This window comes from Aspergillus uvarum, assembly GCF_003184745.1.
Source record: "Aspergillus uvarum CBS 121591 unplaced genomic scaffold BO82scaffold_31, whole genome shotgun sequence".
In the NCBI taxonomy this organism is placed as follows: Eukaryota; Fungi; Ascomycota; class Eurotiomycetes; order Eurotiales; family Aspergillaceae; genus Aspergillus; species Aspergillus uvarum.
Window position 1 is genome coordinate 262669 of NW_020291328.1, and position 24875 is coordinate 287543.

General features: G+C 55.2%; 10 protein-coding genes across 10 annotated transcripts; 6 read left to right on the plus strand and 4 right to left on the minus strand.

Moving 5' to 3' along the window:
- Positions 1-307: 307 nt before the first annotated feature.
- Positions 308-3543, minus strand: BO82DRAFT_365342 (uncharacterized protein; the record flags this gene model as incomplete). The annotated part of the gene is made up of 8 exons (XM_025636998.1): positions 308-899; positions 962-1791; positions 1967-2012; positions 2095-2117; positions 2185-2195; positions 2232-2245; positions 2377-3258; positions 3488-3543. The coding sequence occupies 8 exons, from the start codon at positions 3541-3543 to the stop codon at positions 308-310; spliced, it is 2454 nt and encodes an 817-aa protein (XP_025491369.1).
- Positions 3544-4098: 555 nt separating this feature from the next.
- BO82DRAFT_383931 (alpha/beta hydrolase) lies at positions 4099-5161 on the plus strand. Its single transcript, XM_025638057.1, has 2 exons — positions 4099-4284; positions 4339-5161. Exons 1-2 carry the CDS (start codon positions 4133-4135, stop codon positions 5084-5086), a joined length of 900 nt encoding a protein of 299 aa, XP_025491370.1. The 5' UTR covers positions 4099-4132; the 3' UTR covers positions 5087-5161.
- A 542-nt stretch (positions 5162-5703) lies between these two features.
- On the plus strand, positions 5704-7749 carry BO82DRAFT_383932 (uncharacterized protein; the record flags this gene model as incomplete). The annotated part of the gene is made up of 2 exons (XM_025638058.1): positions 5704-6438; positions 6523-7749. The coding sequence occupies 2 exons, from the start codon at positions 5704-5706 to the stop codon at positions 7747-7749; spliced, it is 1962 nt and encodes a 653-aa protein (XP_025491371.1).
- Positions 7750-9681: 1932 nt separating this feature from the next.
- Positions 9682-11842, plus strand: mirB (MFS siderochrome iron transporter MirB). The gene is made up of 4 exons (XM_025639992.1): positions 9682-9977; positions 10043-10313; positions 10381-10723; positions 10786-11842. Exons 1-4 carry the CDS (start codon positions 9709-9711, stop codon positions 11715-11717), a joined length of 1815 nt encoding a protein of 604 aa, XP_025491372.1. The 5' UTR covers positions 9682-9708; the 3' UTR covers positions 11718-11842.
- Positions 11843-12280: 438 nt separating this feature from the next.
- BO82DRAFT_432809 (uncharacterized protein) lies at positions 12281-14707 on the plus strand. Its single transcript, XM_025640818.1, has 3 exons — positions 12281-12871; positions 12980-13537; positions 13605-14707. The coding sequence occupies exons 1-3, from the start codon at positions 12327-12329 to the stop codon at positions 14563-14565; spliced, it is 2064 nt and encodes a 687-aa protein (XP_025491373.1). The 5' UTR covers positions 12281-12326; the 3' UTR covers positions 14566-14707.
- Positions 14580-15965, minus strand: BO82DRAFT_416330 (uncharacterized protein; the record flags this gene model as incomplete). The annotated part of the gene is made up of 4 exons (XM_025639993.1): positions 14580-14961; positions 15011-15622; positions 15688-15796; positions 15861-15965. 4 exons carry the CDS (start codon positions 15963-15965, stop codon positions 14711-14713), a joined length of 1077 nt encoding a protein of 358 aa, XP_025491374.1. The 3' UTR covers positions 14580-14710.
- Positions 15966-16567: 602 nt separating this feature from the next.
- BO82DRAFT_365347 (uncharacterized protein) lies at positions 16568-17474 on the plus strand (the record flags this gene model as incomplete). The annotated part of the gene is made up of 3 exons (XM_025636999.1): positions 16568-16734; positions 16961-17233; positions 17294-17474. 3 exons carry the CDS (start codon positions 16568-16570, stop codon positions 17472-17474), a joined length of 621 nt encoding a protein of 206 aa, XP_025491375.1.
- A 1305-nt stretch (positions 17475-18779) lies between these two features.
- On the minus strand, positions 18780-20318 carry BO82DRAFT_96266 (uncharacterized protein). The gene has a single exon (XM_025641697.1). It carries the CDS (start codon positions 20121-20123, stop codon positions 18786-18788), a length of 1338 nt encoding a protein of 445 aa, XP_025491376.1. The 5' UTR covers positions 20124-20318; the 3' UTR covers positions 18780-18785.
- Positions 20319-20505: 187 nt separating this feature from the next.
- BO82DRAFT_354905 (uncharacterized protein) lies at positions 20506-22238 on the minus strand. Its single transcript, XM_025635311.1, has 4 exons — positions 21285-22238; positions 21092-21220; positions 20922-21037; positions 20506-20871 (listed from the first exon to the last, which is right to left on the minus strand). The coding sequence occupies exons 1-4, from the start codon at positions 21966-21968 to the stop codon at positions 20514-20516; spliced, it is 1287 nt and encodes a 428-aa protein (XP_025491377.1). The 5' UTR covers positions 21969-22238; the 3' UTR covers positions 20506-20513.
- Positions 22239-22709: 471 nt separating this feature from the next.
- Positions 22710-23816, plus strand: BO82DRAFT_311517 (SDR family NAD(P)-dependent oxidoreductase; the record flags this gene model as incomplete). Its single annotated transcript, XM_025632409.1, has 2 exons — positions 22710-23406; positions 23577-23816. 2 exons carry the CDS (start codon positions 22710-22712, stop codon positions 23765-23767), a joined length of 888 nt encoding a protein of 295 aa, XP_025491378.1. The 3' UTR covers positions 23768-23816.
- Positions 23817-24875: the final 1059 nt, after the last annotated feature.

The following is a 24875-nucleotide window of genomic DNA, read 5'->3' on the forward strand; positions in this document are numbered from 1 at the left end:
GAGTTATGCATTCCGCAGCTCGGCGGATGGACCCCGCAAGGCTGTAGAGTAATCTGGCCCGCTGAAGGCAGGAGAACATGATTGAAATTACCTGTCAAATCGCCAGGGGGTATTTTTCACCCACTACTTGAAGGATCCAGAACGCGAGCCAGTATGGCTGCCAAGGCGGGATCACTCAAAATGAAGTGTTGAATAGTGCGCGCTGAGTCGTGTAATATCTACGGAGTACTGGGTAGGGTATCTCTGAATGACAAATGTACAGTAACTCTACAACCTCCGCCGGCCAAGCAGCAGCACGCGTCAAACATCAACACCGATCCGCACCCCACGCCCCCGTCACATTGACCCCGCCGATGTTGCGGATGCCCATCAGCCCCAGCACCGCCTGGCCGCGACGGATCAACTCGCCCCCCTGGCCGACGGCGTCTCTGCGCTGGATGCCGAGCCGCCGCAGCCGCTCGACCTCTTCCTCGGCCAGGATGTCTCCGCCCTTCCGCCCCTGCCACACCGCCTCGCGCACGACGGGCGCCCACGTCTCCGCCGCCGCTAGCTCATCCTGGTCCCCGGCGTACACCTTCCGCTGCCCCTCGGGGTGAGCCGGATCGGCGACCAGCTGGGACGAGAACCACTCCGACCGCACCACCTCGTAGCGCCGCTCCAACCACCAGATGACCGGCCACGTGACGATCCACAGCTGGAGGATGATGCACGCCCAATACACGAACCCATGGTTGCGGAGCCGGTTGATCCAGTGCGGCGAGTAGACGGTGATCGTGCCGTTGGCGAGCGACGGGGCGACGTGCACATGGCCCTGGTAGCCGGTGGAGCGGATGTGGGCGATGAGCTTGGTGCGCATGGGGGCGGCGTCGAAGCCGTGGAGGTTGCGTTGGTAGGTGAATCTACATACATCCAGAGGTCAGTATTCTCAGCATAGATCTCCGTCCAAGCGACAGATACGTACGACTTCACTGGGGCCGGATCGTCGCAGAACCGCCGACACCACCCGCGCAGACCCGGGGCATCCTCCCCCTGCGCATCGCCGGCCTCCAACCCCACCATCAGCCGGTCCCCCTCCCCAAGTTCCGTGGTCCCATCGTCGTCCTCCGGGAGCGCGATGCGCCCGCCCGTGTTTTTCCCGTGCCGCGCTCCGCGCGACGGCCAGCGTCCCCCGCGGTACGCTTTCTGGTGATCGTGGTCGCCGACGACGGTGGTGTAGGACCAGCGCCGGAGCAGGCCGGCGCCGCCGCCCCAGGTGAGGAGGGTGCGGGTCAGGTCGATGCGGAAGTTGAAGTCGCAGACGGTGCGGCGGGTCGAGTCGTTGCCGCGGCGCTCCTTCTCGTGGTGCTGGCCGCTGATGACCAGGCACGGGCGCGGCGGCAGACGCGTCTGCGTGTCGACGAAGCGGTACAACGCCTGGGCGTCGGTGGCGAGGACCGGGTCCATCGTGACGACCCCCGCGTGGCGTGTCTTCTCGCGGATGCTGTGGTACGGTCGGTGGCCGGGGATGCTGTAGGCTTCGTGGGGTGCGGAGAGCGGATCGTCGCGGTAGGGTGTTGGTGTCTGGTCGGTTTCGTGGTATGCGGGGGGAAGGTCGTCTTCGGGGAGGGGATAGGGGATGGAGGATGAGGAGGAGATGGTTGTTGTGGTAGAAACTGGGGGGTCCGGGGGGAGGTCTTTGATTTGTCCCATGATGATGGTTGTGAGTGCTATGCTTAGACGCAGTAAAGTCGATCGAATATTGGAAGGTGGTGGTGGTGGTGGTGGAGGAGGAGGAGGAGGAGAAGAAGCGGACTGTGTGATTTAAGTAAGAGGGGAGATAAGCAGAGAGCAACAGGCAGCGGTGGGGGCGGTGGATCGGGTGCCTGAAAGTTCCTGGCACTAAATCGACTTCGCCCCCACCCGCCCCTCTGTATCTTTACATCCACAGTCAATCAAATTAAGGGACATGGTGAAGTCATTTTCTTACACTTTTCTGTGCTTTTGTTTCTGAGTTCTGCTTGTCCTTGAGCCATCTTGCTACCTTCAAAGTACTCCCTCTACGTTAAAGGACGTAGATGAGGTATGAATGATATAGGCATGAACCTGCCCACCTACCTTCTAAGAGCCTTTAGTGAGAACTAGGAAACCCGTACATAATGGTTCATTTTATCTTTTCATTCCAATTGCTTTCACGCTTTTACTGACAGACCGGGGATCTATAAGCTGTCCCAGACAGAATAAACAGTACATACTTCTGTTCAAGACACTACAAAACATCATCCAAAAGACACTTTATAGAATCAGAGATAGCCCTCCCCGGCATCTGAGGCCTCTGATCCATCATCGTCATCATCATCATCATCAGTAGGATATTCATCCTCAATTATCAGATTGTACTCCTTGATCCGCTCGTGGAAGTCGAGCACCGTCCACGGTACCAAGGCCTTGTGCGGTCCATCCGGCATATACCCCTCGCCCTGCGACTCCTTCACGCGGGCAGCCGTCTCCTGCGCCACGAACCACATCCAGAAATCGTCGAGTAAGGCCAGATACTCGCGCTGTAGCTGCGGCAGGAGCACCACGTCGCCGACGCTGTACGCCACGGCCTCGGGGGTCAACGGCCGCTGGGTCAAGCCTAGATCGTGGTCCTCGGCCCTCGCGCCCTCGGACCGGAACTTCCTCGTCATCTGCCTTTTGTTCTTCAGCCACCGATCCTTCTCCTCCGCCGAGAGGCCGAGCTGCGTGCCGTCCGAGACGCAGGCCCGAAGCCCCCGGAGCCAGCCGCCCCCGGACCACTGGCGGAATCCGAGCTCCATGATCTGCACGTCTTCGACGCCCTCCCGAACAACATTGCACAGGACCCTCAGGGCGTCAGAGTCGTTGCGCACGTCGAAGAACACTTTTGTGCGGGTGGGCGATTCGAAAATTGTCTTGAGGGTGGTGGCGTTGTCGGCGGCCGGGGTGGAGAAGGCTGTTTCGCCTAGGGTGTGCACGTCGACGAGATAGGTCTGGCTCGGCTCTACGAGGTGGATTGTAAATAGTGTGATCGTGTCGTGGCGGCAGAGGTCCTTGCCTTCGAGATCGACGTACAAGTGCTCTGTGGGGTCGACGAGGAGATCGTCTATCAGCTTGGAGACCGCCTCGGGGGTATCGACGATGGTCACGGGAGTGGAATCCGTGTCGTGTGCCTGTGCCTGCCACTTCCGATTAACCGGCGTTCCAACGGGAGGCTGCACCTTGGTTGGGACCACGTTCAGGCTAAAGGCCAATGGCTTGATGCTAGGAGGGAGTATTGATATCAGGATTGACTCGGATATCTTGGGCGTCTTATATCACTCTTGCAAAATCTCAATGCCATGGTCGTGCCCTGATAGAGAAACATAAATTGCCTGGGCAGAATCTTCCTTCCATGAAAAGTCGCTTTGTTGCAAAGCAAATGCTCCATTTAACATATAGTCACTAGCAGAAGGATTGCCTGTCAAGCTGACAAAGACTTTCCAGCCCTTACAGAGGGACCTCTGTCTCGGAAGAAAGGTGGGCATTTGTTCCTTTGTGGATGAGCATTGACACATGTTACCTTCAACGATGGAAACCAACTTTCGCAAACTGGTCATTAATCGAGGTGGGGCGGATGAGGAGCCACAATGCGAAAGAAGAGCTCACTCAAATGTGGGTCTATACGAGGGTTTGACAATTTTTCCATGCAACCGAGAATTCCAAGTTCCAGTCCAACAGGAGCAATCGCCTGAGATCTGGGATGATTCTGATATACTGTGAATCCTTCCATCTATGATTTCATGACGCAATGCTTTGAGCCAGTATTCTTTCATCTTTCCAATCAAAGGGAAAAATTTCCGGGCGGCCATTTGGGATCATGCAAGTTCGACCAATCCTCAACAGCAGCAGCGGCTACAGTAGCGATCATATTTCCCAAGTGTGCAGATCTAATCTGATCTGATAATCTTATCCATAGAAAGCGTCTCAGATGGTGCCAAGGTTCTGTCGGGACCGGATCGTCCGCTGTGTGGTACGTACGATCCGATTCGCGGAGGGGTCGGGATCACCTTTAAACAAGAGCATGTCCTTGACTACTACTACATCCTGACCTCACGTAGTACGGCTTCCGCAACAATTCCCCTTTCCGAGCGTCACAATGACTATCGAAATCATACCGATCGCACTCCCCAATTCAGAACAATTCTACCTCGAAAATGCACAAGGAGAAAAACACCTCATCCAGATCTCCTGGCCCCTCCACTGGACAGACGCGCAGCCCCCGACAGACAGCGGCCCGGTCCCAATCCTGTAACCACCCGGGAGACACCCACACCCTTCTTGCATGGCTACTAACGCAACCAGATACATCGTCGACGGCAACGCCCTCTTCCTGACCGCGACCGAGGCCGCCTGGCGCCGCGCCGTCATGTCCGACTTCCAAGGCGGCGGGATCATCGTCGCGATCGGCTACCCGCTGACGGGGCAGGTGTACGACTTCCACCGCCGCAGCCGGGACCTGACGCCGCCCACGGACCCGGCCGTCCCCGGCCACGGCGGGGCGGACGCGTTCCTGACTTTCCTCACCGACACCGTCCGCCCCGCCGTGCACGCCGCGTTCCCGCGTCTCACGTGCGCGCGCGAAGCCCTCTACGGCCACTCCTACGGCGGGCTGTTCGCGCTACACGCGCTGTTTACGCGATCAGACGCGTTCGATTGCTACCTGGCTAGTAGTCCGTCGATCTGGTGGAATGGGCGGTGGATTCTGGAGGAAGCTAGGGGGTTTGTGGAGAAGGAGAAGGAGAAGGAGCGTCCCTTGGATGGTGAGCGGGGGCCGCGGCCGGCACTGATGATGTTCGTGGGGTCATTGGAGCAGAATCCTCCGCGGCGGAAGGGTGAGTCCGACGATGAATATGAGGAGCGCAGGCGGATGGCGGCGGATTGGAGGATGGGGGATAATGCGTTCGAGCTCGCGGAGTTGCTTCGCGAGTGTCCCGCGGTGCTGACGGTGCCGGTCCGGGAGTACGAAGGCGAGGAGCATACAAGTGTCATGGCCTGCTCGATGAACCGGGGCTTGACGGCGTTTTTTGAGGGGTGGCCGCTCCAGCGGTAGTGCTGTATTGTGGATCATGTTGCGCCTGCGTGGGAGGCTGCCGATGGACGCTTCGGGGTTGACTGTCGGGTTGGGACTAGTGGCTGTGGGTGGGGGGAGGGGAGACCAGCTCGGTGATAAGGAATGTTAGCGAGGTCGTGTCTGAATGTTAACTCAAGGTTGTTTACCCGTATGATTTACATTCAGGTTGACTTGTTGTTTTCTTTTTGGGGGGGGGATGTATGGGGTGGGTCATTGCCAAGGATTTCCGCATCCCAAACGAGAAACAAGACTACGAGGCCATACAGGTGTACTCTCCTATCTACAACAACACCAGACTCTAAACATGTCTGTGCCCGTGAATTCGTCACGAGAGTGGCTGGCTGTCGTGGTTTGAGGACGACGACGCATACGCAAGCAACAGGACTTTTGGGGCCCCGTGATTGGTCCAACACTGGCTCCCCACCGGAGAAAGTGGGGCGCATCGCTCGCATCGTGTCCATGATGCATCAATGCTTTTCCCTCCAGAAAAACACTTGAGGCGCGCCATAGCCGGGCTTTCTTCACTTTGCAAGAATGAAATGTGAGGAGCATATCTCGTCTCCCATGTCGTACCGACATATACCAACAAATTCACCATGGTTCGCCCTCTAATCTGGGGATGCATGGGAGCATGGCTTGCAACGGTGGCTAGCGGCGATTTCGTCTCGACCAACTACCGCAGATACAACGAGGGCGCGCTGGGCCACCGGCCGCATCTGGAGTTTCACTCGAGCAGCGAGTACGCTCCCGTGCTGCAGGTCAACGTCTGGGACGCCGAGAACATCTCCGACACGGGCTCACACATCTTCCTCCGCCACGACGGCAACGACTCCTCGCCGCTCGCCTCGCCGCTCATACTCGACAGCCATGACCTCAGCGCAGTGTACCTGAACCGCTCGTTCAAGAATGTGTTCGGCACCCGGGTGCAGGAGAACCACGGCAAGAGGTACCTGACCTTCTGGGGCGGGGAGAAGGGCGACGGCATCGGCGACGGCTACGGCCTGGCGTTCGACGAGACCTACCGCCTGGCCTACAAGATCTCGGCCCAAAACCTCCAGGTCCACAGCGACCTGCACGAGTTTGCCTTCACCGGAAACGGCACGGCGCTGGTCACCGGAGTCGACAAGATCCGCGCGCGGCGGTCCAACCTGCAGGACGGTTGGGGCACGCCCGAGCGGTTCGAGGTGCTGGATGCCGTCTTCCAGGAGATCGACCTCGAGACCAACGAGGTGCTTTTCGACTGGCGGGCCCTGGATCATATCAACCCGATGGAGTCGTTCGAGCCCAGGGGGAGCGGGTGGGATGCGTACCATCTCAACAGTATTCAGAAGGTGAGGCCTGACCATAATTCGAGGGGACGTAGAAGCTCCCCAGATCCACACACCCTAGCTAACCCGGACAACCACGCGCGACAGACGCAAGCCGGCAACTACCTCATCTCAATCCGACACATGCACGCCATCTACCTGATCTCGGGCACGACCGGCTCGATCCTGTGGTCTCTAGGCGGCCCGCGCAACAACTTCATCGAACTCCCGCCGGCCGCGGGCGTAGACGAATCCACCGCCCAACCCATCTTAACCATGGGCTGGCAGCACCACGCGCGCTTCGTGCCGGGCACGAACGAAACCCAACTGACCTTCTTTGACAACCACGTGAAAGTCACCTCGCACGGGACGTGCGACACCGAGTGCTCGCGGGGCCTGCACATCGCCATCAACACCACCGCCTCCCCGCCGACCGTGCAACTCCTCAACGAGTTCCGGCATCCGTCGCGCCTCCAGGCCCAGAGCCAGGGCAGCGTGCAGCCGCTGGCCCCGCAGCCGGACGACCTTGGCAACGTCTTCATCGGCTGGGGCCGGTGTCCCTCGTTCACGGAGCACACCGCCTCCGGCGCGACGGTGCTGGACGTCCAGTTCTCGCCCTGGCACAGCCCGGAGATCCCGGACGCGCTGGACAATTACCGCGCCTACAAGGTGGATTGGTCCGCCACGCCGTGGTGGGATCCCGCGATTGCCCCGCGGAAGGATTCGCAGGGAAGATTGGTCGTCTACGTCAGCTGGAACGGGGCCACCGAGGTGAAGACGTGGGTGGTGCGCGGCGCCGCCTGGGATCTGGCCGCGGCGGACCGAAAGGGTCAGATTCTGGCGACCTCGCGGCGGACCGGGTTCGAGACTAAGTTGGTCGTGGGGAGCACAGAGTGGCGGTACCTGTGGGCGGAGGCGGTTGATGATCGCGGGAATGTGCTTGCGGCGACGGAGATTGTCGACTTGAACACGACGGAGTTGTCCGTCGCCGTGGACGTGTACGATGAGTCGGGAACCGCGGAGCTCTTCGATCCGCCGCGCCCCGAGAAGAAAAGATCGGATCCGGGGCTGTCGAAGGTCATGGTGGCTTTGCTGGCCACCGGCGTGGGTGTGTTCGTTCTGGGGGCCCTCGCGGCGGCGTTCGTCTGGTGGCGGCGGTGCAGAGACTATCAGAGTCTGGAAGCGGCGGACTTTGATCTGGACGTGGGGCCGGAACACGAGTATAGTAGTGATGGGGAGGGTGAGGAGGGCAGCGACGCCGGCGGGGAGGGTAAGGAGTTACGGTCGCCGGGGTTGGATGAGGACAGTCGTGCGCTTCTTCCCAAGGGAGGTTGACACTGGCCATGTACCGTCTCTAACACAGCATTTATGTTAAGCTTTCGTTGATCTGCATTTTTGCGATTTCCAGCGCTGCATGCCTTGAATAATGAATGAAGTTTGTTGATCAGATGCGCATCTTGTTGATGTAAAGGCGATTTTGGGCACCTAGGCTCAATAATCCATGTAGATGCTCGACAAACGATAATTGGGTTACAGAAGCCGGCTATCGCGATTTGATGGTACTGTAGGGCTTTTTTTTTTTTGGTGATTTGGAATTGCTCGGAGAGTGGATCACGCTGCTAGTCGAAGACATTATATCAGAAAGATTAGATCGGACTGCATTGACAGATGTTACTAGCAAACCCGAGGATTTGCTCTAAGTCAGGAAAGGGCAAACAGAAGTTACCACGGACGCTACGCAAAACCTCCATGAACACTCTATCTAACCGTCTAGAAGCCAAGGAGCAATGCTCAACATTAATTGCTTGGAGGAAAAAGACCAAGGTCCGGTTACGGCAGCCGGCGCCCGCGTGGTATAACATGACATGACAATACAAGTCTGTACTGTACAGGCTGTGGCGTGGAGCCTTCCCGATCAACTGATCTAATCTGATCCGAGCGCCCCCTCCTCCTCTCGCTCACTTAATCAATCAATTGATCCGGGCTTGATTGCGCCACGGGAACTCTTTCTCAACTCAACTCAAGATTCAGATCTCTTGACTTGTCCCTTGGTCACAGAGAGGCTGACATGAATGTGAGTGCAAGTGAGCTTCCAGGTAATAAGCCGCAAAACAGGCAGAGAGAATTCACTCCCTCAAGTCGAAATATTGCCTTGGTTGGAATCCTCGGCGTTAGTAGGGAAGGGCACTTGGATTTTGCTGCGGTGCAAGGTCAGCGCGGGAGGCGCCTTGATTGGGAAATGCGCTCATCTGTGGACCCGCTCTAGCATAGTGGAGATTCAAATTGAGATACCATATTGGCTGAGGTGGACAGGGTCTAAGATCCTTTTTTTCTCTCTCGCGTATTGTGCGGGCCTCGGACCCCTACCTGACACCACGGTAGCACCTGCTTCTAGATTTGGCCAAGCACATTGTCTCATACCTGTTCGAGCCATCTATCCGCAATGAGTGATCTCGTTCTTCTACGACAGTGTAAACTTTCCGATAACCGGCTGCTTTTTCTGTCTTCTGTCGAGGGATGCGAACTAGAGTTATTCTCGGCCATTTGGATGGGAACGCTAAGACGGAGTGCCGTTGGGTTAAAGATGATGCTACAGATGAGAGGACAACAGCCGTCTTGGCCAGAAGAGCAGGCTTTGCCGCGGTGATCGTGCCACTGCTGCGAGGAATCGCTTTCTCGCTCCATATTGCCTCCTGAGGAGGTTCCCTTCTTCGCAAAACTGTGAGCGTTGTAAATCCCCGCCCCATGAGCACGGTGATTGAACGCCATCCTCTGCCGACAATGCTGCTAGCTTTAACCAGCAAGAGCTGTTGTATTGAACATAATTGGCATAGTATAAAAGTCAAGGTGTTCTCCCGAATCTCTAATCACAACGTATCCGAGAGGTTCGTCCAACACTACTGATGTAGTGGTGTAAATGTTTCGTCCGATATCGCTGGGCTAGCCCCCCACACTCTGTGTAATCCTGTCGCTGGCTCCTGCAACTAGGGTAGTTTTGACCCTAATCAGCCGTATCGACCTGTAATACAAACCAAGTGGCTCTGAAGGAATGCAACCATGATCATGTGATACCTTATCAATCAATACTCTTTCTGAGTTTGGAATAGTCCCAAGTTGTCGCCTCTTGCATGAGTCGTTTAGCTCTTGTCGCATTCCTCGACGAAGACTTTGCTTGAAATCGATCGTGCCACTGCGGCCGAGTTAAATACTTCACACATCCCTCCGTGGGCTCCATTCTGCTGACCCTTACTGCGCGCGACCTTGACCCGGACATTCCTTGCCTGTCATTTTACAATGACCTTCTTGAATAAGTTTCAGCAGGTTCAAGGTGGAACAAGGGCCGCACAAGTTGAGGATTCAGTCGCAGATGAAGATCGCATTGCGACAATCCAGACGGACATCGTGCACAGCAAAGATGTTGGGCCCAGCCACCCCGGTGCAACCACCGATGATCCCATCAAAGATGCAGAGAAGCCAAGCGAGGAGGCACAGTTTGGTGTCCAGAAGATCGAAGCTGTGACAATGGCTTGGTCGAAGGCATCTTTGGCTACGGTACTGATTCTGTACGTGTTTGCCCAACGGATTCCGTCGCGAACCATCAGTTCCGAGCTAACACAATGCCTTGCAGCATCTGGCTCTTGACGCTTGTCAACGGCTTTAAATCCACCGTTGTCAGCACTTTGAATCCCTTCATCACGAGCTCCTTCCAGGCCCACTCACTTTTGACCGTCATTACGATCGTTGCAGGGTCCATCACCTCTGCGATCTACATTCCGATGGCCAAGATGCTGGATGTCTGGGGACGCGCGGAAAGCTTCCTCCTCATGATGGCTCTGTGCATCCTCGGGTTGGTTCTCATGGCCGCGTCGCATAACCTTGCCACATACTGTGCTGCTGAGGTAAGACGGTCCGCTCAACCAGTGAGCCCTGAACGCAGAGTTTTTAATAGGGAGATCGTGTTTCCAGGTGTTCTATACGATCGGCTTCGGAGGACTAAGCTACACATGGGACGTTCTCGCCGCAGATGTGACAAATCTCAGAAATCGAGGATTGGCGTTCGCCTTCACCTCCTCCCCGGGTATAATCACCGCGTTTGCGGGATCCAAAGCTGGTGCGGGATTCTACGATAATGTCAGTTGGCGATGGGGTGTGGGCTGCTGGGCTATTGTCTTTCCATGTGTAGCACTACCACTGTATACTGTCCTCGCGTGGAACTTGCGCAAGGCTCGCAAGGAGCAAATTGTGGTACGTGAGAAGAGCAACCGGACCTTTTCCGAAACGATCTGGTGGTGCATCACAGAGTTCGATTGTAAGTCCTTATGCTTCTACCCCAGCATCTGCCTGCCTCGCTCCATAATAATCCACGCCCAGTACCCGGAGTTTTCCTCCTCGCCGCCGGTGTCGTCATCTTCCTCCTCCCCTTCACCCTGGCCACTACGGCACCGAACGGCTGGAAGACAGGCTACATCATCGCAATGATCGTGGTGGGCTTCGTGCTCCTGGTATTCTTCTTCCTCTACCAGATCTATTGGGCGCCCGTGCCCTTCCTGAAGAACCGTTTCCTGCTCGACCGCACCGTCCTCGGCGCCGTGCTCCTGGACATGACTTACCAGGTCTCGTACTACTGCTACGCGAGCTATTTCTCCTCATTCTTGATGGTCGTCTACAACCTGGACGTGGCCACGGCCGGCTACGTGACCAACACCTTCAGCGTGGTCTCGTTCGTGTTTCTGTTCATCGCCGGCTACCTGATCCGGCTGACGGGCCGCTTCAAGTGGATCCTGTGGTTCTGCGTGCCCCTCTACATCTTCGCCATGGGCCTGATGATCCACTTCCGCCAGCCGAACGGATACATCGGGTACATCGTCATGTGCGAGATCTTCTTCTCCGTGTCGGGCGGCATCTTCATCCTGTGTGTGCAACTGGCCGTGCTCGGGGTTGTCGATCACCAGCACGTCGCTGCCGTGCTGGCCTTCCTGTATGTGGCCGGCGGGATCGGCGGATCGATCGGCAGTGCCATCTCCGGCGCCATCTGGACCAATACCTTCGAGAAGGCCCTGAGGCGGTATCTCCCGGCGTCGGCGCAGCCGAATTTGTTGACCATTTACGAGAGTCTGCCGGCACAGCTGGCTTATCCGGTGGGGAGCGAGGAGCGACTGGGCATCCAGAAGGCGTACGGGTATGCGCAGACGAGAATGTTGGCGGCGGCTACCGCGTTCATGGTCTTGGGGTTCGTCTGGGTGGGCATGATGAGGAATATTAATGTCAAGAACATGACGCAGACCAAGGGGAATGTGCTTTAGAAAGAGACTGGCATTTCCTAGTAAGGATGTGAGGGCCATCCGGTCACGCGACATATATACATGTTTGTCCTATTGATTTGATGCAAGCGCACTGTTTGTCAGTTGTTCCTTCCCTGAGATATCGTGATGAGTGTAGAATTCTCGAGTCGCTTAGAGAGATGAGAAGCTGGATAACTTACGAAGGCCCTGTGCTGTCTATTTGTGGTGGATTGACTGCAATTTGATCGGTGGCTTGGATGGCAGGCAAGGCTGTGAGATACAGCTGCTAGCCCTAATCGGAAGGGAGTTGGCGACTAGAGCCAGCACGAAGAATGTCATAGGCGGGATGTGGCCCCTCACCAGCTTGGCAGTCGTATTCTGCTGCCACGTTCATTATCATTCGCTACTCATATCGTTTTCAAGCAGGATATTCCCCGCCAGTACCTAAGTTGACAAGTTATCATCCCGCCTGAGGCTCAAATCTGCCTCGACCCCGCCACAGCCACACTGCCTGTCAGCCTTCCCCATCACCGCCAGCCCAGCTTTTCATATTTCATATGAAGCTACAGAGTACCTAGCCATCGCACATCCCACCCCCGGCATGTATCACCCTAAACTTCCCGCCTCGTGATGGACGGAGCCAGCGCCGTGCTCGCCTTCGCCCAGCTCGGCCTCAGCCTCGCGACCACGCTCAACACCTACATCGCCGACGTGCGCCACGGCCGCGACGACATCGCCAACCTCGCCAACGAGATTGAGGCCACCGTCTCGCACGCCCAGGAACTCGACCGCATCATCCAGGAGAACCAAACCACGGCGCGTTGGAGCGCCCACGGGCTGTTTCTGGCCAAGAAGTGTCTCCAGGACTGCCAGGAGGTGATCCAGCGACTGTCGAGGCTGCTCCGCCGCTCGGGAGGTGGGGGCACGATTCCCGCCGCGGCGGCGGCGGCCGGGGGTAGATCCGTTGTTCCTGGCACAACCACTGCCACCGCGTCAGCGAGCGACTCGACGAGCGACAGTCGGACGTTGGTCTCGCGCGCGGAGATCGATCTGTCAATCTTCGGGCGCCTCTCGTGGCCGCTGTTCAAGCCCCAGCTGCAGTTTCTGAAGCAGGAGCTGCAGAAGATCAAGATCGAGATGCTGCTGGCGCTGAGTACTTACCAGGCTAGTTCCACGTGGGTTGTTCCTGGTTTTCTGTCTCTTGTTTTCCTTTCCTTTCTTTTCTGGGCTGGTTAAGCAGTTTAATGCTGCAAGGCTGGGTACTGACTCTGATCCGACTGCAGGTCGAAAGAGGAAGACCGGAAGGCGATCGTCGAGCGCATCATCGCGCTGTGGCGGTCGCGCACCGTCGCGCGCCGCGAGCTCGTTCTCTGTGGGCGCAGACTCGAGCGCGTGAACCGCCCTGGATACGGAAATGATCCGAGACAGAATGGACGATTCACTACCTATAATCGTGAGGAACGGGGCGAGGAACCTGCGCACGACATGCCAGGGACTAGAGGTATCTCGCCCGAGGACCCCGACCGCGCGTATGCTCGTCACCGCGGCCGGCGTCCGATGCGAGATGTGCCTGATGATTTCGAGAAAGAGCGACCGTACATGCCTGGCGATGAGCTCTATCGTGAGGGTACGTTTGATATCCCTCGCGATGTCAGCACCGAGCGATATGGGCCGCCATACGCTCCGAACCCCGAGGACTCGGGGAGTAAAAATCCACTGAAGCAAGCCATCGACTATGCCCTAAAGTTTGCGCTGGCACCGGAGGATGATTCTCCAGCTGCGCAGCAAAGACTCTCGTCGCTATGGAGTAGATACAAAGGAGACCCAGTAGCATTGAGACAGTATGTGACAACCACAACTGATACATGCTGATAAAACCCAGCTACTTACCTACCTCTGCATTCACAGACTCCTAAGAATGGTCAACGCCGTCCCATCGTCGCAACCCACCCCTAAAATCCCCCTCATCCTGCAAGACCCCACCACCGCAGACGGCCTCGCCTTCACCTGGTCCCTCCTCATCACCAAGAACCCGATCTCCTACACCGTCCACCCAGTGGACTATCCCCTCCCGCAGCTCACGAAGCGCGTCGCCCGCGAAGAGCAGAAATCATCGCCATCTGGCGCCCTGCCCCTCGACGCGTACGCAACCCTAACAACCCTGCCCTCGGGATACCAGAGCATGATCAGCAACTGGCTCATCCCCAACCCTTCCTCGCGCCACCACTGGATGCTTCTCGTCCTGGACCCGGTGTACCCACCACCCCCAAAGGACACCAAAACCTGGCGTCAGCGTCTCAAACTCCCGCGCCCAAGTCCACCACAAGACCACCCCCGCGAGCCGGCAAGTGTGCTCGCCGTCTTCAAACGCTGCACGCAAGCGGGTCCTCGCGACGGTAGCTCCCGCGTGGAGTTCAGCGCCTCGACCAAAAGGTTGCTGGGCTCAGTCACCCCAGCCGTAGCGGGGGCACTGATCGCGGCGCTGCGGGAACGCGCCCGGGACCGTCGGGGATCCCGATCGCCTGCTTCCCGCAGCCCTTCGCGGCCGCGGTCCAGATCTCGGTCGCGAGTCTACGAGCGTGAGTCGTACCCGGTGGACGGGGCCGGTCCGGGTGCCCGGCCGCGATATCGGTACCGGTCGCGCGAGCGCAGCTATGAGCGTGAGGCGCGGCCTATGCGCGCCGAAGATTTTCGGGCGGGCCCGGTGCCCGAGCCGCGGGTATATGCTGAGGAGGTGTCGGATGATTCAGAGGGAGAGGTGAGTGGGAACGAAGGGGGGACAAACGCGGAGTTGGCGGATCGGATTATGACGCGGTATACGGGGCATTTGGTGGCGCGGGATGGGACAAAGGAGGATGGGGCAGGATGAGGTGGTGATGGCATGACGGCAATGTTTGTTTGCTTCATGACTTATGTACTTTTGTGGGCTGTGAATTTGTGGTTCGATAAGTTGGCTTTGAATGAGAATAGACTGGCTTTTTGGCGTTCACTGCATGCCTGACCGATGCTCGGTATCATGTGCCATCGCAAGTATCTTGAAAACGCCGGCGTAGCTCATTCTCATATTTCTCCTTTGCTTTCAGCCTCTCTTCAACGACATCCTTCGTATTCACTGACCAATACTCAGATAATATCCGCCATAAGTCAGTGGGATCGGCGCTCTGAGATGCTGCAAACTTGGGCTGGATGTGGTCGCGAAAGATGTTGAATAGACCTTTGGGACTATCCAAGGCATGGAAGTACCAGAAATTCCCAGCCTCCCACCCTCGTCGCATGATGCTAGTCCGATACGCACTGACATCAAACCGAGGCACGCTTCTCTTCCTCTTGGAATATGTCCATGAACCTGCCGTGGGCCTCACTGAATGTGTCGAGATGTTTCCCGAGAATATCATCAACAGGCCGACTGGTCGGCCAGTACGGAGGGCGCATAGTCTCCGCCGGCAGGGAGCATGCCCACTCCAGGTCAATGAGATATTTGATTTTCCAGTCCTTGTCGACAAAGATGTTGCTTTGATGGAGGTCAGTGAGCCGGTAGAAGAAGGGCCTTAGGGAAAGGTTTCGGTCGGTGAAATGCGGAAGAAGCGCCCGCATCATGGTCAAATTTGCCATCTGGGCTCGTCCGTCATCCTGACCATACATCGATTTGGGCTGATGTCGTAGACGGTTGTCGTGGCAGGACAGGATATCGTGGTAGTATGAATCAGCTGATGCAAAAGTTAAGCTGCGGTCCATGTTGGTAGGAATCTCGGCATTCTCCAACTGATGCAGACGAAGAGTGAGCGGACGGTTAGTCAGTTGCAGGACGCCGTTTGTGTCGATCGTCCAAGAGCCGATGCGGGGTAGTGGGAGTTGGCTCAAAGACAGTAGAGGTTGGTTGTTTTGGCGCCATCGTGTGGAAGTTCGTTCCAGGTGTCCGATAACATCTGAACTTCTGGATCATCGATGTAGTCCATGACGAGGTAGCCGTGGTCTAGTATGTGTTGTCGACAATGGCTGATATAAGGGCAAGACAAAGGACGGCGCAACAGCCACGACACGCATCGCTTGGCATACCAGAAGAGTCTCGTCGTGAGAGGCATGTGTTCGGGTATACTGAACTGTGTGGGAAGCCTTGTTAGACTCTTTATTCAGTTGAAATCGTTGGCTTGCGTACAGTCTGACCACCGAGGAACCCAAAACCCCATAGCCGAGGAAGCGGGACATCAAGCTGCTGCTGACGTATCCAGATAAAGGTAGCGGCCTCACAGCGGAGCTTCTCATCCACATTGCCCGGATATAAGGCTTCGCCTACTTCTATACGTGGTAGCGACAGGAAATAGTGACTGAATTTGATGTTGTGACTGCGTGCTTGCACCCTAGTGACTGATTTCAGGGGCCTGCGATCACAGGAATGTCGCCGGTCACCTGTTTATGCATGCATGATTCACGTGATCCAGTGAACCACATTACCACAATTACCTGTATCTTTCACTGATTCATGTTTGACTGTTAGTGCAAATTCTAATCTTTTGTTGCTTCATAGCCTAGAATTAGTCAAAGAATGGCTACAGGTGGCATTGTGAATTTAAAAAAGGTCTATGCATTGATACTGTTCAGAGGATAACCTGTAGGTGGCAGCTTACACTTCCTCGATTTCTCTCACACCATGTCCTGCCTGCCTAACCCCCCCACCAAACACACCAGAACCTATTTGACTTAACCTCGACCATTAGTACTTGTGTGCAGAAAAGAATAACAAAAGAAAAAGGAAAAAGGAACCGGAAGGATGATCTCCGTAGGCGGTTTAGGAAGAGGAAGGAACAGCCTCAAAGTTACTCCCTTCCTTCCTCCAAGTTTCAGTCTCCCTACAGATTGTGCTTTCCTTCACAATGGCAAATTCCAATTTCCTTGGTATTGTGCTGCGCTTTGCCTTGCTCTATCTCTGGTTTATCCCTGCATTCCGAGTATTTCTGTTGGTGCACACTTCCACCGACCGCTTCCTACATCTTTCCATCTACCTTGACGCTTTACAGAGCAATCACGTCTTTGACAGACCGTATGTATTTTTGGCAGCCCCACAGAGATGTTTATGCTAACTCATGCTCAGGATTCCGAGTCAACAGGGCTCGTCCTTGATTGATATTTGTACGTCATTCTTCAGCACCATTCCTGCTGCCGCTTTGAGAGGCGACCCTTTGCTCAACTTCTACCCGTGGTTGGATCAGACTATCTAGCATAACTCGTTAGATTGAATTGACATCGATCTGGATGCTGTCCAGCAGACCAAGTGGCAATATCTCCTCCTCACCCACGGAGTCTACGCGGGCCGGTTGTGGAACAGCCTGGTACATCTCCAAAACCAAGGACATGCGAAGCCTAAACTCGAGGGTCTCGCCATTCCGCGATAAGCTCAACCAGGAATCCTTGAATCCCTTCGGAAGACAACGCAACATCGAACTTCTAGAGGAGTGTGTCCGACGCCTCCGACTGCAGGGGTACGATGTCGACCTCGAGATGGCGAAGCGGCAATTTTGGTGTATGGCAAGCGGAACGAGGTTTGTCATACAGAGATAGGGAAGCCTGGTGTTCAGAAGGACCGCGCCAGGATGTGGCAGGTCATCGAACATGACAAAACCAAGTTCCCGAGGCTTTACCAAGCCTGCAGCTCCCTTATCACACCACCTGGCAACGGATCCTGACTCTGTACGGCGACACGCAAGGTTGGATCAACCACAAGCCTGGTTCTGGGCTTGCACGTCCCTTGCCCGAGCCCGACCTCAGACTCCGACCGGATAAATCAAGCCGCAGGCGAGCCTTCAATAACAGAGAATGCGGAGATCGAGTTGACGCGGTCTTGCAGACATTCAAGGAGCGGATCCCGGTCACCTCTTGTCCTGTTTCCAGTCAAACGCGGACGAGACACAACGTGTCAGATCCAACTCCCTACAACCTTCCCGAGATAAGGCGTGCCCTTAAATCGCCGGACTCCAAAGGACGTGGCCAAAGAAGCTCCGCAGTCTGTATGACAAGGATCTAGAAGGGGGCCGCAAGGCTCTTGAGGGGGCACGAAGATTGGTCACCCGTGAGCTTACTAACCCACGGTCAGCGAAGAGGAGAAAGGGGGGGCAGTAGGGGGTTAGGCCACTGGTGGAGAAGGATGATCATGGTTGGACAAAGGTTTCCGGCTTCGGTGTAATGATGCACGCACCTTCGGGGCGGTTAAGTCATATCCTGTCCTCATGTGACTCGCTCTACCAGCAGCCAGTGCAACGAGTTAAGTATCACCCTGCCTTCATTCGTCCATGTGGATAGATGCTGATTTTGATTCTGCCCTCTAGGGTCCCCAGCAATGAGCTTGCACCTTACCGTGGTGCTGGGGTTCAGTACTCCTCCGGCGACGGAGGGGGAAACCAAGACAAGCTCCCTTTGTATATATGGATAATATTTTTCTTGTATCGTGTAATGCAAGCCGTAATTCACTTCTTTGTCTCAATCACGCTCTCCTAGCCTTGCCTTTTCTTCTGGTAAAGCCATCCTGGTTAATTAATCGTACCCAAGCACTGCCTACTCAGCCAAGTACGGCTTGATCACTGGTGCTCGTGATGTTGATGGCTTCCTTGCCGGAAAGCCTTACCTTGTAACGCTGTGCACTCGAGTCCTTGGCATAACCTCATGTGTCTTCCAGCATGATGTTTGGTGACTCAGCTACGGCTTAGACATGGTAGACTGAAGCAGGGTTTGTCATGAGATAATCAGAAAGACCTGATGGCAGGACCGGCGGAGCTTAGCGCTGCCGAGAGCATTTACATACAGTGCCTACCATTACCTCTATAAACGCAGGAGTACTGGATGAATTGACCTTGCGAGCAGAATCGAAGCTACATCGAGGCTTTTCAGGAAAGTAAAAACGGCCTTAAAAGTGCCACAAAGCAAAGCAATGAACCGTATCATGTATTTGTATAGATGGTATTACAGTGTTGAATTCCTCATATCCGAAGCGGTGGATATTGCGAGTAGCGTAACTCGTGAGGAACAAGATTCTTTGTCTGAAAGTTTGACCCTGTTTGAAAGAATAAACGTAGCATCACGTATATAGTCCATCTCGTGCTAAAGGACAAGCTCGGGATCCGAGTAGTCACCTTCCTCATCCTCTTCCCAGGCTTCCGGATAGTCAAATCGACTCAGACGCTCACAGCCCTCCTCGCAGCCTACCTGAAATCCCAGATGGCGACAATCGGTGCACCACTCCCGCTCAAAGAAGTGAAGCTGTCCAATGCTTTCCTGATTCCAGTTACGGTGCAGGTAGCTCCAGATCCGGAACTCGAACTCCCCTTCCCGGTCGATGCATCCTTTGCTCTTCCACCCATGAAGCGGACTGCTAGGGATCGCCCGCCAATAGCCATGGACGTTCTCCGGGGTGAAAGGCGGAAGCCCGTCGGGATATCGCTGGCACCATTCGTCCCATGACCAATTCCAGTTCATGTTGTTTCCCCAGAAAATGTTCCAATGATGCCAGCGACGAATGCACCACTTCTCCAGCCCGGGGTCGTGGAGCGTGATCGCCTTCGGACATTCGCGCAGCGTCAGGAAAAGCTCCCGGTGGTGCATCGGAAATGTGCTCATGCAAAATCGGCTGGCGCAACGCAGGCGAAGCATGGCCGCAGTGTCGCCCGACAGAAGGTCCAAGCGGGTGTCGAGGAAGAACTGCATGTTGCGTATCGTACCGTTGAGGTCGTCGAAGAGGGGTACCACGTCGCGGTAGTGCGGGTCCTGGCTGAGGGGGCCATCGTTGTACGTCTCGTATCCATTGTTGAGGATGAAATCGCGACCGTAGTTTATGAATCCCCAGTCAATCGCACGATCCATGCGACGCGATGACGGGACGATATGGAGGCTCTTGACATTGCACAGCTGACAGAACGGGAGAAAGACGATATTGTGGTCGGGTTGATGGGTCCCAGGATATGGGATGCTCTCCACCGCGCGACCGGCCTCCTGCCAATCATTTCCGTCCTGCTTCTGTAGGTAAATGGTCATCGATTTGATGGTCGCTCCCTTGAGAAAGCTCGTGAAAGTCTGGATGAAGAACCATAGTAGAACGAGCTGCCCGGGGTCGTGTGGATCCGGGGCATAAATGTGAATTCGCAGGTTGGCCTTGTGGTATGGGAGTCGAGAAAATCGATCGCGAATAGGGGAGGTCGAGGTGCGTATCTTCCAGTGCAATCGCAGTGCCTTGCAGCGAATTTCAAGCCGAGAGCTGTGCCACGATGGTGTCAGATCAATGTCGAGGTTGTCGTAGAGGCGATCGGTGATTTCGTCGTAGATTGCTTGAGAGCAGGAGAGAATGTTCACGGATGGCGTTGGCTTCCGAAATAGTCTTTCGTAGATCTCTAGTCGAAGTTCCAAGGGCAACGCGCCCAACTGTCCGAAGGGGGATGGCGCCATTCTTTGTGGCGGAGTAAGGGCTTGAAAGAAACGGCAATGGTGCTAAGGGTGCACCTGCGCCGGTGACTTGAACCGAAATATCTCGTAGATTCTTGCAAGTAGGAAAGAGCAGATGGCACTTGTTGTGGTCTCTCAAAGTGAGGATACTAAGCGTAGACAGAACGAGATGATCTGCTAAACTGGTGAGCAGCAAAGGCGAGGACTATGAGGAAGCAACGATGGACGAGATGAAAGGTAAAGACAAAGAGAGAAAGTGAAGGAGAATCTCACCCTCGGAGGTGCAGCTGACTCACTGGCGCATTCAGCTTGCGGAAATCTATTCCGGCTGCGCAACATAGTGACATAGTGACTTACATACATGGCAGTTACGACAGAACGCTATCAAAGAAATTATCCCACCAGGGAAGCAGCAAGCATGACCAGCCCACCCAGCCCATCCATACCGGAACACCAATCCTCCCATGTCGCAGCTTCCCTACCACCGGTGGGTCTCTGTGAAGCCACGGCTTCGTGGCAATAGACATCGTCCTCGGTGAGTCGCACAAGCTCACCATTGGCTGCCATGCCATACTCCTCCCTAGATGCAGGCCCCCTTTCTACCTCAGCCTTCCAGGTAAGCTCGTCGCCCGCTTCCCACAGTTGCCTTCTTGCGGGAAGAGGGGATAAAACGAGATCTGTGGGATGTTCGCACATGGAGGCTGGGTCGAAGTACACCAGCATACTCACGACCTGGTAGATCACGCATAGCCTTGGCGAAAATCAGTACCTGGTTTCTACCTTACGCAGGATACGACAGACCTTCGCCTGGATTCCTCAAAGAGCCAATCGTCCCACGGCACACTGGTGTGGCCGCGCCCACCCTCTTCTTGGGTGTTAGTGGTAAAGCTGCGGTTGCCGACCTGTCTGGCAATTACCTACTTTGAGCATTAGAATTCAACCACGGACAATGAAACACTGGTGAGGCCTACCGTCACTGTCGAGAGCAACAACAAATCAACATTGTTGTGCTCCGTCTCGCCCTCTTCCAGTCTCATGATAATGTAGATAGACAGAGCCTGCATCGCGGCAAGTAGCTCCCATTTGTTCAGCTTCGTGTGCTTCACTCTTCTGTCAGTAACCCTTCCATCTCCTAATGGTAAGGCTAATTGGCTGACCGCGTACCTCCGCATACAGTCGCTCACATTCCCAATGAACGTTCTTCCAGAATAACTTGCGATTGCCTCTTACCGGGCCGGTGGTCATATGCACCAGACTAATGCAGTTGGTCAACGGCTCCATATCGTCGTCCGTGACATCTAAACGAATCAGATGAGGATGAATGAAGGGAGGAAGGAGGTTGTCGCGTAGCATCATCTGAGGGTAGGCCCTCAATGTGTGTAATATTAGATTCGCAGTCCTCTGGGATCCCACATTCAACCTCGGACGCTGTAGCAGCGAGCGAATATTTTGAGCTGGGGCCATGGGAATCGATAAACTTGGCGTGAGCTGCTTGTGTTGCATTGAAGCTTTCACATTAACAGCCTCTGATAGAGACTCCGGAAACGGGTATTGACCGGCCTCAGTTCCTATTGCAGAAAGCACAAAATTGTGCGGGCCTGGTGTTGCGTGATCTGCTCCAAGCAAAATTCGGTCTAGAAACTCGAGGTCCAAGTTCGACATAGCGAATTCACTATCCGCATACGTCGCGACATCATCGCTAACTTCAAGTACAGTGTCTACGTCAGCACTCTCGTTTAGCGCTTCAGGTGTGATCAAATGGCTGGTCAATGCATCGACCCGTGCACTTCTGGGTCGTACGTCTCGGGGAGGCTTCGCTGGATACTCGCACTCAACGGCCTTCGCCATGCAACTGGAACATCTCGGACGCCGATGATCGCAACGCGCCTTTCTCTTGGCGCAGGCCACGCAAGAGCGGGCCCGCGGGCCAATTTCACTCTTCCGGGACCGACAGTAATAGCCATGTCTCCTGAGTGTGGACTCTGCATGGCCCTAGTGTCAGCGAAACGTGCGGTATAGAGTTTCGGGACGGACACTTGCCCTTGTCGAAGGGCTTGTTGCAGCGCGCGCATCGCAGGACAGTAGAAGCAAAATTCGGTGCCTGCATTTTGATATCAATTTGGACCGCATGAATCCCAAATTCGATGCGAGATGGCGTTTCTAAGTACAGTACCTTGGACACTTGTTGCATTTGTCAGCGGTCTTGGTAAGCGCTGGTTCTTCAGAGGAGTTAGGGCTAACTTAACGCTTAGGCTAAACCGGCTAGGAAAGGTCAGTCGGGCGGAACATTTTGTAAACTCGAGGCGCCAAGGCGGAGCACTTTGCATGCTTCACATTTCCACCCAACAGCATGGTTGCTCATTCAATTGGGGGCTCCTATACAAAGACTCAGATTGAATCTCGGAGAGGCAATTTTGTCAAGTTCCATCGCAATGCCGAAGAAACAAACCCGAGCTGCAAGATTTACAAAATATATAAACCATCCACCCAGGTGGATAACTTTTTACTAGCATCATCGTGCATTACTTACGAGATTTAACTGACACACGTTCTATCTCTCTTGAACGAGCACAGCAAACAAGCATCACAATGGCGCCATTTCCCTCCCCAACCGCGGTATGGCACGACAAAGCCTACCCGGAAATATCCCCCTCGCGCCCCGAACTATCCGCGCACGGGAGAAACATCCTCATCACTGGCGGAGGTACCGGCATCGGCGCCGAGACCGCCCACCGCTTCGCCCAAGCCGGTGCTGCCCGCATCGCCCTCCTCGGCCGCCGTGAACAACCTTTGCTAGACACCAAGATCTCGATCCAGCGGGACTTCCCCGGCGTCGAGGTCTTCACGGCCCCCACGAACATCACCCGCCAGAGCGAGGTCGATGCCGCCTTCAACCAGTTTCTCGGCCCTGAAGGCCGGCTCCATGTCCTGGTGAGCAACGCGGGGATGATCGGCCCCATGGTGCCGGTGGCCAACGCCCCCGGCGAACAGGCCCTAGACGCCATCCAACAGAACCTGCACGGTGCGTGGTGGGTGGCGCAGGCGTTCCTGCGGTGCGCAGCGCCCGACGCCGCCGTCATCGAGACCTCCTCCAGCGCAGCCCACGTCAACTTCGGGCCCGGGTTGGCCCCGTACAGCGTCGCCAAGATGGCGGTGTTCCGGTTGTGGGATGCCGTCGGATTCGAGAATCCGGGGTTGCGCGTGTATCATGTGCAGCCCGGGGTGGTGGACACGGCGATGAACCGCGAGGCGGGGGGCATCGAGGCACTCGGGTTTGAGGATCATGGTAAGTTCCTGCTGTTCCTTTCTTTCTCTCCAATCCGTTTCCCTTGTTCTTTTTGTTCTTCTTTGTGCCACCTCTTTTTTTTTATACTTTCTCGACCACAAGATGGGAATCCCCGGCTCAGGAAGAAAGGACGACAGGCTGACTTGCTTTTTTTTCCCTCGCGCCTACAGTGGATCTGCCTGCGAGCTTCTACGTTTGGCTGGCCAGCCCCGAGGCAGAGTTTCTGAAGGGCAAGTACCTGTGGGCTAATTGGGATGTGAACGAGCTCAAGCGGAATGCGGAGAAGATTCAATCTACCCCACGACTGAGCATTCAGCTGGGCGGGTGGCCGTTCGCAGATGATAGCTGGGGCCTAAAGTGAAAGTCCGACAATGTTTAATGATACTACCATATTCGACACAGAGTGACGGGTTTTGTGCTTCCAATGCGGCATTGTTTTGGAGAATAGAGTGCAATCTGTCTCCCATACCTCTGTTCTATTGAACGACGAAACCTTGTATGGCTGCGTGTATGGATGAATTGCAATTGAATTGAGTAGTCCAATGGCAGTAATGAGAATGGTCTACAGATCTACAGACACAACTATCTTGATCGAAGGTTGATTGCGTTGCTGACTACTCCGGCGCGATGCTTCTAGAAGACCCTGATTCTGAGGCCAAGGACAGCCGCACTGCTTGGGCTTCTCCGGCAGGAAGGCATCTTTCCTGCCGGTATCATTTCTTTCCTAAACGGCATGCGCTGCCTTAGGGAATAGTTTCTTCGATCCAAAGTACAGGCAGTTCGTCGCTAGCCATGACAGGAGAACGAGTAGGGAATCTGTTAGAATGGCTAGACTGTAAGGTATCTCGTAGACTACAGTACAAGTATTCACGATGATCGCCTTCCAAGATCACTACCTTGAAATGATGAACACGGATGTGCCCGTGAGATGCAATTCTGGGCATACTTGACTCGAGCGAGGCCTCGTCATGTGAGAAAGCGGCGGACCACAGCAGAAACGAAACGAGCACAATTCACATGATCTCCGATTACTTGTCGGGCCCGGCCCTCGAGGGCTCAGCGCTGCCAACAGAAGTTAACGTGCTTCGCAATTATCTACAAATCCAACTGACCGGTTCTCCTACTCAATCGCAAAGAGATCTTAATCAACAACCATGCCGTCGTAAAGTCTAGTGTAAGAGGCATCTCGAGACTCTAGAAATGGACGGGACGGTAGAGAGAAATCCAAACCAGACAGAGAGCATGAAGCTTGCCCACTAAGCATGAAATCAGTGACCCATGACTCTGCAATAGTCAGTCCTCCCATCCGGTTGACTGGAACCGGAATTCTCGCCTGCCATCCGTTGTTCGCACTGGCAATTCTCTCCAAAGACGCTTTGTTGTGGGTATTACGCAGAAGGCTTTCTCTTTTTTTGACCTCCTCAGCCTCGTAAATGCACCGCATGCTAATATGCATATCTGGTGGGGAG

What these genes read in the sequence shown, in the direction of transcription:
- BO82DRAFT_383931 (XM_025638057.1), top strand. Translation starts at nt 4,133, where the DNA reads ATGACTATCGAAATCATACCGATCGCACTCCCCAATTCAGAACAATTC. An exon ending in AGCGGCCCGGTCCCAATCCT is followed by an intron (nt 4,285 to 4,338) that starts GTAACCACCCGG and finishes TAACGCAACCAG; the next exon opens with ATACATCGTCGACGGCAACG.
- mirB (XM_025639992.1), top strand. Translation starts at nt 9,709, where the DNA reads ATGACCTTCTTGAATAAGTTTCAGCAGGTTCAAGGTGGAACAAGGGCC. An exon ending in TTGGCTACGGTACTGATTCT is followed by an intron (nt 9,978 to 10,042) that starts GTACGTGTTTGC and finishes AATGCCTTGCAG; the next exon opens with CATCTGGCTCTTGACGCTTG. An exon ending in GTGCATCACAGAGTTCGATT is followed by an intron (nt 10,724 to 10,785) that starts GTAAGTCCTTAT and finishes ATCCACGCCCAG; the next exon opens with TACCCGGAGTTTTCCTCCTC.
- BO82DRAFT_432809 (XM_025640818.1), top strand. Translation starts at nt 12,327, where the DNA reads ATGGACGGAGCCAGCGCCGTGCTCGCCTTCGCCCAGCTCGGCCTCAGC. An exon ending in ACTTACCAGGCTAGTTCCAC is followed by an intron (nt 12,872 to 12,979) that starts GTGGGTTGTTCC and finishes ATCCGACTGCAG; the next exon opens with GTCGAAAGAGGAAGACCGGA. An exon ending in GACCCAGTAGCATTGAGACA is followed by an intron (nt 13,538 to 13,604) that starts GTATGTGACAAC and finishes CTGCATTCACAG; the next exon opens with ACTCCTAAGAATGGTCAACG.
- BO82DRAFT_96266 (XM_025641697.1), bottom strand. Translation starts at nt 20,123, where the DNA reads ATGGCGCCATCCCCCTTCGGACAGTTGGGCGCGTTGCCCTTGGAACTT.
- BO82DRAFT_354905 (XM_025635311.1), bottom strand. Translation starts at nt 21,968, where the DNA reads ATGGCGAAGGCCGTTGAGTGCGAGTATCCAGCGAAGCCTCCCCGAGAC. An exon ending in GTGAGCGACTGTATGCGGAG is followed by an intron (nt 21,221 to 21,284) that starts GTACGCGGTCAG and finishes AGAAGAGTGAAG; the next exon opens with CACACGAAGCTGAACAAATG. An exon ending in TTTGAGGAATCCAGGCGAAG is followed by an intron (nt 20,872 to 20,921) that starts GTCTGTCGTATC and finishes ATTTTCGCCAAG; the next exon opens with GCTATGCGTGATCTACCAGG.